The 14,983-nt window shown below is 45.2% G+C and overlaps 3 protein-coding genes, 1 long non-coding RNA gene and 3 other non-coding genes across 7 annotated transcripts in view; 5 read left to right on the plus strand and 2 right to left on the minus strand.

Annotated features, from left to right (window-relative positions):
* LOC128103123 (uncharacterized) overlaps window positions 1–7,281 on the minus strand; it is a 47,341-nt gene extending 40,060 nt beyond the window's left edge. Inside the window, exons 1-2 of the mRNA XM_052727204.1 lie at window positions 6,879–7,281; window positions 586–596 (exon numbers count right to left, since the gene is read on the minus strand). Of these exons, the coding sequence (XP_052583164.1) occupies window positions 586–596; window positions 6,879–7,168 (301 nt within the window). The 5' untranslated portion in view covers window positions 7,169–7,281. The remainder of the gene's footprint in view (window positions 1–585; window positions 597–6,878) is intronic.
* Window positions 1,867–2,265, minus strand: LOC128103104 (histone H2A type 1-B). The gene has a single exon (XM_052727187.1). The coding sequence runs from the start codon at window positions 2,257–2,259 to the stop codon at window positions 1,867–1,869; it is 393 nt and encodes a 130-aa protein (XP_052583147.1). The 5' UTR covers window positions 2,260–2,265.
* Window positions 2,519–2,980, plus strand: LOC128103111 (histone H2B type 1-C/E/F/G/I). The gene has a single exon (XM_052727193.1). It carries the CDS (start codon window positions 2,554–2,556, stop codon window positions 2,932–2,934), a length of 381 nt encoding a protein of 126 aa, XP_052583153.1. The 5' UTR covers window positions 2,519–2,553; the 3' UTR covers window positions 2,935–2,980.
* A 65-nt stretch (window positions 7,282–7,346) lies between the features above and the next one.
* On the plus strand, window positions 7,347–14,828 carry LOC128103130 (uncharacterized). The gene is made up of 2 exons (XR_008215633.1): window positions 7,347–7,621; window positions 14,516–14,828. It is a non-coding gene; the product is annotated as an uncharacterized LOC128103130 (long non-coding RNA).
* Window positions 7,953–8,024, plus strand: Trnam-cau (transfer RNA methionine (anticodon CAU)). The gene has a single exon. It is a non-coding gene; the product is annotated as a tRNA-Met (tRNA).
* On the plus strand, window positions 8,762–8,904 carry LOC128104856 (small Cajal body-specific RNA 20). Its single transcript, XR_008216150.1, has one exon. It is a non-coding gene; the product is annotated as a small Cajal body-specific RNA 20 (non-coding RNA).
* Trnar-ucg (transfer RNA arginine (anticodon UCG)) lies at window positions 12,327–12,399 on the plus strand. Its single transcript has one exon. It is a non-coding gene; the product is annotated as a tRNA-Arg (tRNA).
* Window positions 14,829–14,983: the final 155 nt, after the last annotated feature.

Genomic DNA, 14,983 nt, shown 5'->3' on the forward strand with positions numbered 1-14,983 from the left:
GGGGGGAAAGCCCAAAGGATAGGTAAATAGCAAAGTTACAATTTTGAAGTCTGGGAAAACTTTTTTGACAGTTAAAATTAGCTTTGTCCTTCGAAGGTGGTTTACAATTACAAAGTATACACATGTGCAATTGTAAAATTTTACTATACTTTCTGTAAATGCTTGGCCTACTACTGTACCCATGCATCACGGGTTGTTTTAATCCCAGTCTTTGTGTGAAATAACTTACTGTAAACTTAAAAGTCTTGGAATACCCTATTTCAATGAAATTGAGAAGGGAATATAAGACAGCAAGGAAAGGAACCCAAGACACTCACTTGTGTTAAGTCTTTCTCCAACAGAGAATCCTATATATTACTCTAGACTTATCCAAATGAACACTTTTGAATGCATATTAAAACTACCCTTAACAAAATGGGAAAGGACGTTACAGCCTTTTTTTTGGAAGATGGGTGGCTCTAAGAAGAGCCTTTAAAAGTGGTTGAGTAGATGGAAGGAATTCTTTACGCCCTCTCCCCGCGGATGCGGCGGGCCAGCTGGATGTCCTTGGGCATGATGGTGACCCGCTTGGCGTGGATGGCGCACAGGTTGGTGTCCTCGAACAGACCCACCAGGTAGGCCTCGCAGGCCTCCTGCAGCGCCATCACGGCCGAGCTCTGGAAGCGCAGGTCGGTCTTGAAGTCCTGCGCGATCTCGCGCACCAGGCGCTGGAACGGCAGCTTGCGGATCAGCAGCTCGGTGGGACTTCTGGTAGCGCCGGATCTCGCGCAGCGCCACGGTGCCGGGCCGGTAGCGGTGCGGCTTCTTCACGCCGCCGGTGGCCGGGGCGCTCTTGCGGGCAGCCTTGGTGGCCAGCTGCTTGCGCGGGGCCTTGCCGCCGGTGGACTTGCGGGCCGTCTGCTTGGTGCGAGCCATAACTGTAAAGGACAGAAGAAATGAAGATAACTGAACAGCACAAGGGCTGCCTTTATGTAGGTTTGCTTTCGCGCGTGCGCACCGGCTTTGCCTCCCCCCCCCCCCACAGAGAAACAATCTGATAGGCTTTCATGACTTTTCAAAAGGCCCGCGCAATAGTACGATTGGCTGAGGAGTTCAAGCGGTAATTGGTTAACTTTTGCATACTGATTGTGATAACTTGCTAACGGTAAAACATGTTTTAGCAGACTAAAAACATTTATTTTAGCAAAATAAAAATATTTGTTTTAGCACACCCTAGATTTCTTAAGTTTGACTCCACGCTTCTGTATTGAAACGCTTGCTGAACTTGAGGACAGGAAACCGGACTTTAACATGTCATGTCGCTTCCCAAAAGGCATTCTGGAAAACATGTTGGCCACCCTCCCTTGGGTTTTATTTTTCCATTCTAGCTCATGGACTGTAATGTTGTGTAGCTCTAAGCATAGCGTTCTAGGAGTGTGGAATGTCACCAGTAAACAGGCCAGCATGAAAATAACGGGAATACATCTCAACTAGCCACTGAATGCTGCCTTGTCACTTTCCGTAAGGCCTTGTTCTAAGTAACAATTTCCAAAAAGACCTTGAACTGACATCAGCTTCTTCAATCCTAGCCACTTTCCAACCTCCTTCCTGCCCTGGAAAAATTCTCAAGTCACTACGCAAAGCGCTAAATGAAAGTGTCCAATGAAAAACAGCACACTTGTGCGATATTCTTAGTTTCTGCTTGTGCAAGACAATTAAGCAAGCTTCACAGTTCAGTTATAGGGATATGGTTCGATGCTTCTTGCACTGACAGTGGGTTTATCGCACACTAAGTAAAAACAGGTTTAGGTTACTAAACTCTCATATGAAGAGGTGATGGCTCTGAAAAGAGCCTTTGGGTTCAAACAAAAACTAAGCGCACTGGTCTCATTTTCCCTTGGCCTTGTGGTGGCTCTCGGTCTTCTTGGGCAGCAGCACCGCCTGGATGTTGGGCAGGACGCCGCCCTGCGCGATGGTCACGCGGCCCAGCAGCTTGTTGAGCTCCTCGTCGTTGCGGATGGCCAGCTGCAGGTGGCGCGGGATGATGCGCGTCTTCTTGTTGTCGCGGGCCGCGTTGCCAGCCAGCTCCAGGATCTCGGCCGTCAGGTACTCCAGCACGGCCGCCAGGTAGACCGGGGCGCCGGCGCCCACCCGCTCCGAGTAGTTGCCCTTGCGGAGGAGCCGGTGCACGCGGCCCACGGGGAACTGCAGGCCGGCGCGGGACGAGCGGGTCTTGGCCTTGGCGCGAGCCTTGCCGCCCTGCTTGCCGCGTCCAGACATGTTCAAAGTCTAGCTTGCAAGATTTGTTCAGAAATACTTGAGACTGCCGCAGCAGCGAACTTATAGGCATGGGCCGGCGCGAAAACAGAGTGATTTCATTGGCTACACATTCTATTTCACCTTAACCAATGGTTACCGTGGTTTTCAAATATCTTTGTTCTCATTGGACATGTAGTATTTGACGTCGGCAGATTCGCTAACAAGGATAGCCAGAGCTTTATTTAAAAGCAGGGAGGACTGAAGCATTTCCAAAATCGTTTTAGTTGTTCCTGCACTAAACGTAGTCTGTCCATCATGCCTGAGCCGGCGAAGTCCGCCCCCGCCCCGAAGAAGGGCTCCAAGAAGGCCGTGACCAAGGCCCAGAAGAAGGACGGCAAGAAGCGCAAGCGCAGCCGCAAGGAGAGCTACTCGGTGTACGTGTACAAGGTGCTGAAGCAGGTGCACCCCGACACGGGCATCTCGTCCAAGGCCATGGGCATCATGAACTCGTTCGTCAACGACATCTTCGAGCGCATCGCGGGCGAGGCGTCGCGCCTGGCGCATTACAACAAGCGCTCGACCATCACGTCCCGGGAGATCCAGACGGCCGTGCGCCTGCTGCTGCCCGGGGAGCTGGCCAAGCACGCCGTGTCCGAGGGCACCAAGGCCGTCACCAAGTACACCAGCTCCAAGTGAGCGGCGGACCTCACCGTAACCCAAAGGCTCTTTTCAGAGCCACTCATTTGTTCTTTTATGAGAACTGTAACTATCTCCACAACAAAATTGGGTTTTTGTAATGGGTGTGAACCACAGTGTTTGGTTGTAGCCTGAACAGTTTACCTTTTAAATACAATGTATCTGCATAGTCAAGTTTAAATTTATCTTGTGATGATCATAAGATATATTTTTATATATGTAAAGTAAAACTAGTCAGAATGTCGTTATACCAACTATCTGCTTCTGTCTCTAGTGCGGAGATTAAAGGTGTATGCCACCATCCCCTGGCCCTCTTTTTTTTTTTTGGTTTTGTCTTTTAATGAGATCTCACTAGCGCTCACTGTCCCGGAATTCACTGTAAATCAGGCTGGCCTACAGTTCAGAGTTCCTATGTGTACCTCCCAATTGCTGGGATTGAGGGCCTGTGGCACCATGCCCAGCCCCCAAATTTAACAACTTTTCTAAATGTTGTAGGAGGACTCCGGCAATCCTTCTGAAGTCAGTAATTTCTTACTAGCTTCGTGATTTATCTGCCCACTAAACAAATTACTATGAATATTAAATGACCCAATAACGTAGAGACTTGTAAAATTCCCAAGCACTATATATTATTTAAACTTTCATTTTTCAATACTGTTTGCTAACTTTAAGCATCTTTTTAAACAATTTATTCAGAAATATTCAAACCTCGTTTAATACATCCCTCCAGACAAAGTAACAGTTCTGAATGATTTAGGCAATTGATCCCATTTAGAGCATTTCCGAATCCTACATAGAGGATACTTAGTAAATACTGCATGACATTCTTGATTAATAAAAGCCGTTGAGGCTGGACAGTGACTGCACCAAGGGAATTGCCTATGGTGCCTATGGAATTGCCTTCAACCCTTGTATCTCACAGAGTTCTCTGTGGCTTTAATGGGGCTATGGTCTAGCAGCTTTGCTAAGCCTCTGTGTCATTCTTCAACTGGTCCTGTAAATGATGCTTTTCTAACAGTACAACTCTCTAGTCTTATTGGGACATCCAAGACCCTTTACCTCTAAATATTGTCGCCTCTCAACCACACCTCAAGCGACGTAAGGCCTTTAGAGGACTCTCCACAAACTCACTAGAGCTAACAAGAACTAATTAGGAAAAGACTGGAGAAAAGGAGAGACTTGCTAGTTATAACATTTCATCCTTGTATGCGCCTAGCCCCAGGGTAGGCTGAGGAAGATGTTAAACTATATGCGGAGCAAGGTTGATTTTAGCTTCGATACTTTTGCTTACAGAGTGTTTTTGTTTTTAAGTATATGTGTGTCTCTGTGCATAAGTGATTCCCCCTGGAACTGGAGCTACTGTGGTTGTTGTGAACCAAGCAACATAAGTGGAGGGCACTGGACTCTAAGCCCCTCCAAGAACAGTACACGCTCTTAACTCCACTGATGCCTCTCTAGCCACAACCTCAATATTTTTAATATTGTCAGTATTTCCATTTTTGCTAAAAAAAAAATAATAAAAGCTAGAAATATAAATGTTTAAGGGTAAGCCTTAAATCTGCAAAACCATACACAAACTCTAACTACTTTTCATAGCCTAGACCACTGATCCAAACCATTGTCCTTCACAAACTAAATTTTTGTAGTAGCCTCCTTGTTTCCTTATCACTGTTTTCCATGAAGCATCTACATTAATGTTTTAAAATGTAAATCAGATCTTGCCTATTCTCAGGCCAGACTCCTAAAATGGTTCCCACTGTTATGCCCAAATCAAGGGGAACCCCCAAAAGACCCACCACGGAGGCCAAATCCCATATGTAAAAGCAAAAAGCCTTTATTTTTCAAGGTCCGAGCTTGGTCTCTCTGTCTGTCGGATGCAGCAGTGAGAGCAGACAGCCCCAAGCCTGGGTAGGGTGGGATTTTTATCATAGCAGAGGTTGGAGTGAGGGTATTTCCAGGGTTCAGGACCCTGATTGGCTGGCATTTGTCGCGGGGTATAGGGAATGTCTGGGCTTCTAAGCCTGTCATGGCAGCTGTGTAGTCAACTGTTTTGGAACACCCACACCCATCTTACCCACTTCAATGACAGCAAAACCCAAAGTAGTTCTAAGAGCCCACAAAAGGACCCAAGAACCACTGCCTTCCTTTCATTGGGGTTTCGGGCTGTCTCAGCTCCCCAGACTTTCATAGATGACCAACAGGAACGCTCCTTCACTTTCACGATGCCAACATAACCACGTCATCTAAACAAACATTACCTCCTGGCACACATTGTGCCTTTTCCTGTTTCAGTAATCTGCAGAACACTTAGCAGTGCTGCTTGATTTGTCTGCATTCCAACGCCCAATCGACATCACGTCCTGGAAGATTTAAAAATATTTTGGCCTGGGCTAGAGAGACTGCTCCAGCACTGACTGCTCTTGCAGAGGAAAAAGAATCCGTTCCCAAAACCCACATGGTGGTTCGCAATTGTTCTGAACCCCAGTTCCAGGGGATCTGAAACCCCCTCCTGGCCTCCTTGGGAACGTGGTGCACTAACACCCATACATATACATTTAAATTATTTATACCTGTAATACCCAGAGCACAGAACTGTGTCTGACGCTTGGTGTGTTCAGATTACTTTTTTAAGCCTCGGATACTTTTTTCTTCCTCAAACACGTTCTTAACCTCCAATAGTGTCTTTTTTTTTTTCCTTACCCACAGAAACCCTTGTCTTTAAAAATAAAGATGAGAGCCGGGCGGTGGTGGCACAGGCCTCTCACCTGAGTACTCGGGATTAAAGGCAAAAGCAAGCGGCAGAAGCAGGTTAATCTCTGAATTTAAGGTCAGCCTAGCCTAGAGGGAGTTCCAGGACAGCCAGGGCTACACAGAGAAGCCGTCTCAAAAAAGAAAAACCAAAAATGATGATGATAATAATAATAATAATAACAATAACAATAAAGATAAGCAGGGAGACAGCCAGAAGGCTGAGTAAACTGATTGCGGAAAACCTGCTAAACTGAGTTGGCTGCTTAGGTGGAAGGAGACCCAAACCCCATACATTGTTCTGATTTACAGACAGTAAATAAAGTTAAATGAAAATCACATTAACTCCATTAGTTTTCTTGATTTCAGAGGATAACCTTACAAGTTACTTGCTGGCCACGAAGAGCACCTTTTCTATTGTTTTTTAAAAAGGCATCAGGACATTTAACCACAAATTGTCCGGTGTACAGTACTCTCAAATCTTAGCACTCCTAGCTGAAACCAGATTCCTGAAGATACAGACCACATCGAAAATGTCAAAAGTGTGCTTATGTCAATAGTGCCTTAAGTTGTTTATTTATCCAACGACCAATCAACAAAGAAACTCGGATGTCTGCATAAAGCTTGCACAGTAAAACTACCCACGGTTTTATATTGCATCTGATGCCCGATTTTGAAAATCCTTCCCTTAATAAGCGAACACCAGTCCTCCACCATAGGTGTGCCAGAAGAAAAGCCGCCGAACGTCGAGTGGGTCTCCAGCACACTCGAGGCAGCCTTTCAAGCCTGGTTTCAGCACTCAGCACAGAAACTCAAACAACCCACCAACCACAGACCAGGCTGTGCGCTCGCTCAGCCACCGCCCTGCGCCTTTGTCCCCGGGTACGCCTTGGCAAAACTCTCACGCTTTGTCCGTGCACCTCGCGCCATATAAATACAGGGAACACACCAGATAACGATTTATCGTTCCTTGCAGGATGTGTGCACGCTTCCTGAACCATCGCGAACCTAGCACTAAAAACTAGATTATCACATAAGCGTGCCTATTTTTTAGTAGTAATGAAACCGCTTAACATAACGATAAAAAGCATTAAATATGTCCGCCCTTTTACTGCGAAGTGGGCGGCCCTGAAAAGGGCCTTTGGTTTTGAGAAATTAAACGTTTAATTGCAGCTCAGCCGCCGAAGCCGTAGAGCGTGCGGCCCTGGCGCTTGAGCGCGTAGACCACGTCCATGGCGGTGACGGTCTTGCGCTTGGCGTGCTCCGTGTAGGTGACGGCGTCGCGGATCACGTTCTCCAGGAACACCTTCAGCACCCCGCGGGTCTCCTCGTAGATGAGGCCGGAGATGCGCTTGACGCCGCCACGCCGGGCCAGGCGGCGGATGGCGGGCTTGGTGATGCCCTGGATGTTGTCGCGCAGGACCTTGCGGTGGCGCTTGGCGCCGCCCTTGCCCAGGCCCTTCCCGCCTTTGCCGCGACCGGACATGACTAAGCTGCTGTAGCTCAGACCTCAGAAGCAAGACAGAGGCAGGCACTTCCCTTTATATGCAGTGTCTGCGGACCTAATTGAAGACTGAAACCTGGAGCGCATTCGCCCCGCCCCTGGCATAGCCATGCCAGGTGACGTCACCAACGCTCGTGGTTCCCACTTCCGGAGCTGGGTCCTTTGTCCCAAAACAGGACTTATTGGCCATTTTAACTAGTTCAGAGTAAAGAATGTCTTTAATAATGCACATTTGCACTTGCTACGTATTAGGGCGACTGCAGAGCTTTGGTCAGTCAGACGATCAGAACTGTTGATACGGGGTGTGTGTGAGTTCCGCTTCCCATGGTTTTATCTCCTGCTGTAAAGGACCAAAGACTGGAGAGAACACAGCACCATTTCCTCCACGACCTCCACTTCAGAACAAACCAGACCCCAAAGTCTTGCTTCCGGCAGGTAAATGCGTGGTTGGTCACTAAGACTGTTACCAACTGGCGTGCTGAGGACAGTATCTGTATTGTCTTGTTTTCTCCATTGTCGAAAATTCGTGATTCTCATTTAAATATTTACCTGTCTTTCTCATCCACATCGAGTCACTTATTAGTATGCTAATATTTGCTACTCTAGTCCAAATTTTGCTTTCGCTTTGATTCGGTAGCGACATTATTCCCAACAAGTAGCACCCTTTGGGTAGACGAAGTTAAAAGTTCCCGTAGGCACTTACATAAAGTAGGCGTAGGATAGCAACTACAAAGCTAAGGGTTTTATTAGCACTCTCTTAACGTGGAGCAGAGTGGCGCAGCGGAAGCGTGCTGGGCCCATAACCCAGAGGTCGATGGATCGAAACCATCCTCTGCTATCTCAGTTTTTTTCTATTCTTTCCCCCAAGTACTTTAGGTTCCGTTCGTAGTGATGAAGTCAAATAGGTATCTGACTGGAAATAGGAGAAGAGACTGGAAATTTTTCATGGACGCTCAAGTGATAACTATGTTCTCTTGATAAGTAGATTTATTCTGGTTACTGTGCCCTAAAACGCCTAAAATCGCTAAACGAAGGCGAATACGAGGGTAAGAATGGAAGAGCATTTCAGTTTGTTTCATTACATAATTTATAGGGCTTTATTTGCCAAGGGTATAGTGATAGACTAGAAACCTATTGAACAGTCCCATTAGATATTCTTTGCAATTTCTACAGTCTTATTCTTGAAAGCAGTGGGTAGTGTTTTTTGAGAAAAGTGTGGAGGTGGGGAGTGTGTGGGCTCTTCAATTGAAGTCTGGCTGAGAAGGCCACTTCTGCCAACTCTGACGCTGTGTCTTTAATCTCTACCCTCCTGATACGTCTTTTGCGAAGCTATGCTATTCTCTACGCTTACTTTCTAAGCTGTCTTATATTTCTCTCCCAGGAAAGATTCCTGTTTAAATTTTATGTGTCAGATGCTGTCATAGAAATAAATAAGAAAAATGCATTAAGTAGCCTATAATCTAGATAAGTGTTTTGTTTTGAGTGACCTTGAACTGCTCCTCTTGCCTGTACTAACAGGGTTTGCTATGTTCTTTAAAAATAATTCTTTACTGGATCAGAAAACAGAAGTCCAAAGGCCTCTCTCCCATTAGGCTTTTGGGAATGGGTTGGTTTTTTTGTTTTTCTTCTCAGTGGGGGCTAAAGGTCAGAATCAACCTTGAGAATAATTGACAGAACCACCAAGCACTGGTAGCCTTGTTTTCTTGCCTCAAACATAAAAATACAATTTTTTTTTTAAAAGGTACTATTTGTGCCGGGCAGTGGTGGCACACTCCTTTAATCCCAGCAGTCAGAGGCAGAGGCAGGTGGGTCTCTGTGAGTTCGAGGCCAGCCTGATCTACAGCGCTAGTTCCAAGACAGCCAAGGCTGCACAAAGAAACCTTGTCTCAAAAACAAAAAAAGGAGGGCGGGATTTCTTGGGCCATGGTTGTGCACACCTTTGATCCCAGCACACAGGGGGCGGAGACAGGTGGACCACTGAGTTCTCAGGCCAGTCCCGTTTACAGAGCAAGTTCTAGGACAGCCAGGGCAACACAGAGAAACACTGTCTCAAAAAAAGTAAATTCATAATAATAAAGACACTACTTTTGGATCTGTGAGAACAAAACCAATTGTTTTCAGTGACTTGGGGGAAGTCTTCACATAACTCAGCATGCACTCCCAGTTTAAAGACTACAGCAAAGATTATAATACAGGAAAAGGCTGTCACAAAGGTGACTGTCTGGAGAAGGCTTCCTTGTCCTCTCCTCTCCTCCTCTTCTCTACAGCTGAGAGCTACAGTAGTATGTGTCAGCCACTGCTATCTAGTAAGGTCCACTGAACAGGAGTCAAAGTTATTACCGTGAGCTGGTTGCCTGGTGACCACACTCCACCAGTCATCCCTGTGTTAAATATGCCACCAGCATGGGTCATAGTGACTCCCTGCTTCGGGGATGTAGAATAAAATCACTACCCAGGAGCCACGTGAACATTCCCAGATTTTACCTTTCAGAGTGTGGTCAAGGATCATCACCAAGGCAGTTATCCACAGAACGAAGTGAAAATTCAGTCGAGCAGTTCTGCTCTGGTGGCTTTGCCCTGGAGTTATGGACCCCTGGGGAAAGACCATAGGCTCAATGCAGTAATGATTAAAAGATTTATTGATTAGCCACTAACAGGGCGAACAATCTCTGAGCCAAATTTGAGATTACCTTGAAGGAGGGGTGTGTGGGGAAGAATTTTTAAAGGGGAAAGCCACAAGAAGACCTTCAATATCTATGCAAACAAGCAAAAAACTGTTCTGTTTTGCCAAGTAGAGTGTTTAAAGTGACTCAAAAAAAAAAATCATGTATCTATATAAGTAACAAAGCAAGCAGTTAGTCATATAATTAAAAAAGAAAAAGGTAGTCATGGCTGTACACTTTTGGATGCGGGGGGTCGGGGGGGGGGGGGGGGGGTCACTGAATCAGGGTTACTGGGAACTTATCTTCCAGGGACAGGAGTCAGAGACAAATGGTGAGTAGGTGAGTACCAAGATGGATGGCTAGCATACAATGGAGTTTCTGTAGCCATCACACTGGTATTTATAGCCCAGAAAAAGGGGGGGATTTTGACAAGAAACTTGAGTAAGTAAGTAAGTGCTTCCTAGGCCGACAAGAAAAGCATTCTGGGCAAAGAAACAAACAGGACACAAGAGAGCAAAATGTTTCTAACTGTAATGATTCAGTGTGGAAGAGTTTGAAGGTGAGAGAGGGTTCTGGAAAGAGAGGTGGCGACACTCAGATCATCTGTCCAACCACTGAAGATGCGATGAAGTGTTAGAACACGGGACACCGAATACAGACTGGGTGGGTATATTTGGGGCTGTCAACATTCAGCTATGTAAGACTGACCCTCTTAAAATGGTCATCTCTGTCTTAACATTCCATATACAAACTTTGCAAAACGGATCTTAAACACACACACACACAACAAAACAAAACAAAAATGTCACCATCCCAAATGTTCCTCCAACCCACTCAATACAATTTTGGGGGGTGGTTGTTTGTTTGTTTTGCAGTTTTTTAATTAAAATGTAATTATATCACTTCTCCCATCCCTCTCCACCCTGCAGCTCCTTCCATTACACCCTCTCAACCCCTATGAAATTCATGGCCTCTTTCATTACTATTGTTATTACATATATATATAATATTATATATATATATATATATTACTTATATATAATATATATATATAAGCCTGCACATAAATACAACCTGCTGAGTCCATTTAGTTAACACGTACATTGTTGCAACAGCAGAAAGAAAAGTCTTGAAGACCGAGAAGACTTCAGCCATTCTCACTGCTTACACCACCCATTTCCCAAGGTAGCTAAACCACACTGCACATGCCATTTGAACGTCTGAGCAGCTTTTCAGGCAATCTTCAACTCCAGGAAGAAAGAGAACATCATTCTGTTGTGGGGTATTCACCAGAGCAGACTGCTCCTATTTGAGTTTAAGCCAATAGAAAATCTTATTTAGCCAGCCAGGGACTACAGTGTTATCAGGATCCCAGTATAGCCCCAAGCCTTTCTCAGAATGGGCTTTTAAGCACAGAAACCATGTCCTGGGTTGACATACTTCATTCAGTTAAGAAGAACAGTTAGCCAGAAGCAGAACTACAGAAGCCAAAAGGTAAGGTTAATACATTTAGAGACTTTCCCAGAACTATGGACTTTTATGGGTTAGGTCTTTGTTTTCATTTGGGCAGATGGTGCTGTGTACATGCTGAGTTTTACAGACTGAATGGCACTTCCACCATGGAGTCAGTTGTGCTAAGGTCTGGGGTCCTGTTACAATTCCGCAGTCAACTTTTGCAGAACTGAAGAATGTGTCTGTGTGACCTAAGCTCACCTGACACGTGACTGTGGGATTTCAGAACAAATGTGTGTTTAAAGAATTCACATTTCTATTTCATTCATGCTATTTTCCAAATGTTATTCTATTGACAGGAAAGAAAGGCTGCATAAAAGGCCCTGTTTCTGAACTCCAGTAACTGCTGTGTAGCGATCATGAAAGTATCATAAATTTTATGGATGTATCTTCTCTAAAATGATTTTAATGCATTTTTTGATCCATGAATTAAATGTAAAAAATGGCAACAGTCAAAATTCTTTTTATTCCTATTTCTCTTCTTAGTGAAAGCTAACATAAAAATAGTAATTAATGGCCTTAGACCTCTCAAGACACCAGAGGATTCCCCAATAAAACTACTGTTTTCTTTTTGAAGTGAGCAAGTATGTATCTTGAGAAGTGCTGTAACACCAAGTGATAAGAATCAGCAGAAGTCCCGGAAGAAGGTGGGAGGGTAGCTTTGTCTCGCGGGAGGGTCACACCCGCGAACCGGCAGGTAGAACCGAGTCTGTAAATAATGAGTGGGGGGAGCATGAACACGGACAGTTCTGAGTACATGCCGACGACTTTTCTCTCCGTGAACAGCCATGTGTTGCAATACCGAATTTATTCAGTATCAACATTTCCTAAATCCGACCCTTGTGACCCCCAATAATCGACGGAAATGCACGGAGTGGACCTTAGTTGCCTCTTATGATGTGCTGCCAGAGCGCAGCCAAAGTTTCTTTTACTTCCTAAAGCTTATGAGCAAAAGTCAGTACAGTGACCACGTGGCCTAATGGATAAGGCGTCTGACTTCGGATCAGAAGATTGAGGGTTCGAATCCCTTCGTGGTTAGTTGAGGTTTTTGCTTTGTTTTTTTTCCCCCTCTTCTTCTTCCCCCCCCCTCTCCCTTCTTAGCTCCACAAATTAAATTCTAACATCTGGTTTAAAAAAAAAAAAAAGCTGTCCCTCTCCCACACCCCGCATTTTCTGGGTTTTTCGAAATTTTCTTCCTCCTGTCAAAGTGAAAAGGAAGATTGTTTTTTTGTTTTTGTTTTGGAAGATAGTTTTTTTTTAAGGCCTTAAAGCAGTGGTTCTCCACCTTCCTAATGCTGTGACCCTTTAATAGAATTCCTCTAAAATTATAAAATTATTTCGTTTCTACTTCATAACTGTAGTTTTGCTACTGTTATGAATCGTAATGTAAATATCTGATATACGACCTCTGTGAAGGCGTCGTTCAACCGCCCAAAGGACCAAACCGACCCACAGGTTGAGAACAGCTGCGGGGAACTGGGAGAGAGAAGGACAAGAATCAAAACTGAAGAGGCCGTCAGGTATCTCGGGCTGCCAGGTTCTCCCAGATTTAGACTGTGGGCCTCTGGGCCTCAATTTTGTGGGGTTAAATTATCCCAAATGATCCCTGGCCCTGCTTTTTTGTTGTCTCAAAGACAGGGTTTCAAGTCGCACAACCTGGCCTCCTATCTCTCCCAGGCATTCGGGCCTGCTGCAGCATGCCTGGCAGAAATGGGAATTCTGATCCAAGAATACAAAATTGTGCCTGAATTGTGGGAGTCCAGCTCTCACCTTTGGAAGAGTTCTTAGGATGAGGAGACAGGGATAGGAAAATATCAGATAGAAAGAGACCTAGCCCACGAGAAGAAAACAAACACAGGACAGCTCAGGGAGGGCCTGGATCAATACCCAACGGCCTCAAAGGTTTAGTCAAAAGGCTTTTTATAACATGCCAAGGGCAGGGGCAAAAGACCTCCTCTTGCAAGATCAAAGCACACCGCTCAGCCAAGTGTAGACCCTTCCAAACACCTGCTAACCGTGCCCCTGACCAAATCATCTTCTTATGCAGCCCTGCTGGGTAAAGCAAGCTCAGATTCTCTCTGACCTTGAAACTAGGAAACCTCTGTGGGCTCCCACACTGAATCAAAGTATTTCCCATTTCCTTTTCTTTCTAATGTATAGATAGCAAAGGTTACAGAAAGAAAAAGCCTGTCCCACCCAGGAAGGCTGAAAAAGTAGAGCGATCTTTGATACCCAGAGACTTCAGTGGTCACCAGACACTAGAGATTTGTCACTAATTGAGAAAATGTCACATTTACGCCCTTTGATAAACACGTGAGACGTGCTGCTTTAAAATGGAGGTTCAGAAAAACAAGCCCTGGAGCTCTTGAGAGGTGAACGGAAAGTGAATGGAAACCGGTAGGGGAGAACGGGAAGAGGATAAAGAAGGGAAGGAGAGAGGGGAGGAAACGGAGAGGGGGGAAGAGAGGGAGGGAGGGAGGATGGCAAGGCAGACATTCCAGAATCAACTGATAGTACCAGCGTAAACTAGGAACACTAGCCAATAGCTAAATGTCCTGATCACAGACCCGTCCCGTACCTCCCACACCCACTCTGTGTGATGACCACTTCTTTCCAACCAAAACCACAATCCTACTTAATCGTTTTAGCTAGATAAAAATGACTAAGCTCTCCAAGAATAGTTTCTAAGTCGATTGATTCACCATGACGGTTTGCCTTCTTCGTTGTAATAAACCAATAAATTCCAATTTGCCTAACTGAGGATATGTTTCTGTTGGTCTTTGGAAAGAGGAAGTGCTAAGAGGAAAACTGAGATCAAGTCAAATATGCAGTAAAAGGTCAGCAAACGGAAACTCAGTGGTACTCGCTTAGGGTAAACAGACACTGGGTTCCACCTGCGGCACCATAGGCTCCTCCAACCACGTGCCTTGTTCTTTACCCAAGAGAGTTGGGAACTGCTGCTCACCGAAACCTGCACGTGAATATCTAGAAGTTCATCCATAACTTCCGAGACGTAGATCTGCGGCCAGGCTTTTGTGGGTCTTGAGCATCCTCACAATTCCTACAGCCAAACAATACTCCAGCGCAGCCACCTGATGGCACTAGAGAGCCACCTAAATCCAGCAATTTTGACCTTTTTTTCTTTCCGGTTCAGGGAATCGACCCCCCGGTCCCGGGCCTGGCATATGCTAAGCAAGTGCTCTTGATGGTGACACAAATGACGAAGGCTCAGTCGGCTGCCTTCCAGGAAACACTTTCCTGTGATCCACTGCTACACCAGACCAGGAGCCGGTGGGTTAAACATCTGAACACGGTCTTCACAAGACTCAACTGTATCAGTTTTTTCCAACTTACCATCTTTTAACATTGCTGCATTTTCATTTATTTGGGGGACATTCTGAACTAAAGGACAGTGTTCAATGTTCTTTAAAGATAAGTGGAAAAAATATAAAATACTGACGAGCTTTCTCGGCCTTTTCATTGCAGTTTTTCTATAGAGTTTGTATATTGTTATACAACACACACTTTGTACATTTCCTTACTATAAATTTGAATGGTCTGATAGTTTTCTATTTGGGGATAGCATTGTGTGTGTGACCAATCTCTTATTCATTATGTTACT

This window comes from Peromyscus californicus, unplaced genomic scaffold (assembly GCF_007827085.1).
Source record: "Peromyscus californicus insignis strain IS unplaced genomic scaffold, ASM782708v3 Scaffold_8__1_contigs__length_139910024, whole genome shotgun sequence".
NCBI lineage: Eukaryota > Metazoa > Chordata > Mammalia > Rodentia > Cricetidae > Peromyscus > Peromyscus californicus.

Bases quoted from the DNA above. Each gene is read 5' to 3' on its own strand.
- LOC128103104 (XM_052727187.1), bottom strand. From the start codon at position 2,259: ATGTCTGGACGCGGCAAGCAGGGCGGCAAGGCTCGCGCCAAGGCCAAG.
- LOC128103111 (XM_052727193.1), top strand. From the start codon at position 2,554: ATGCCTGAGCCGGCGAAGTCCGCCCCCGCCCCGAAGAAGGGCTCCAAG.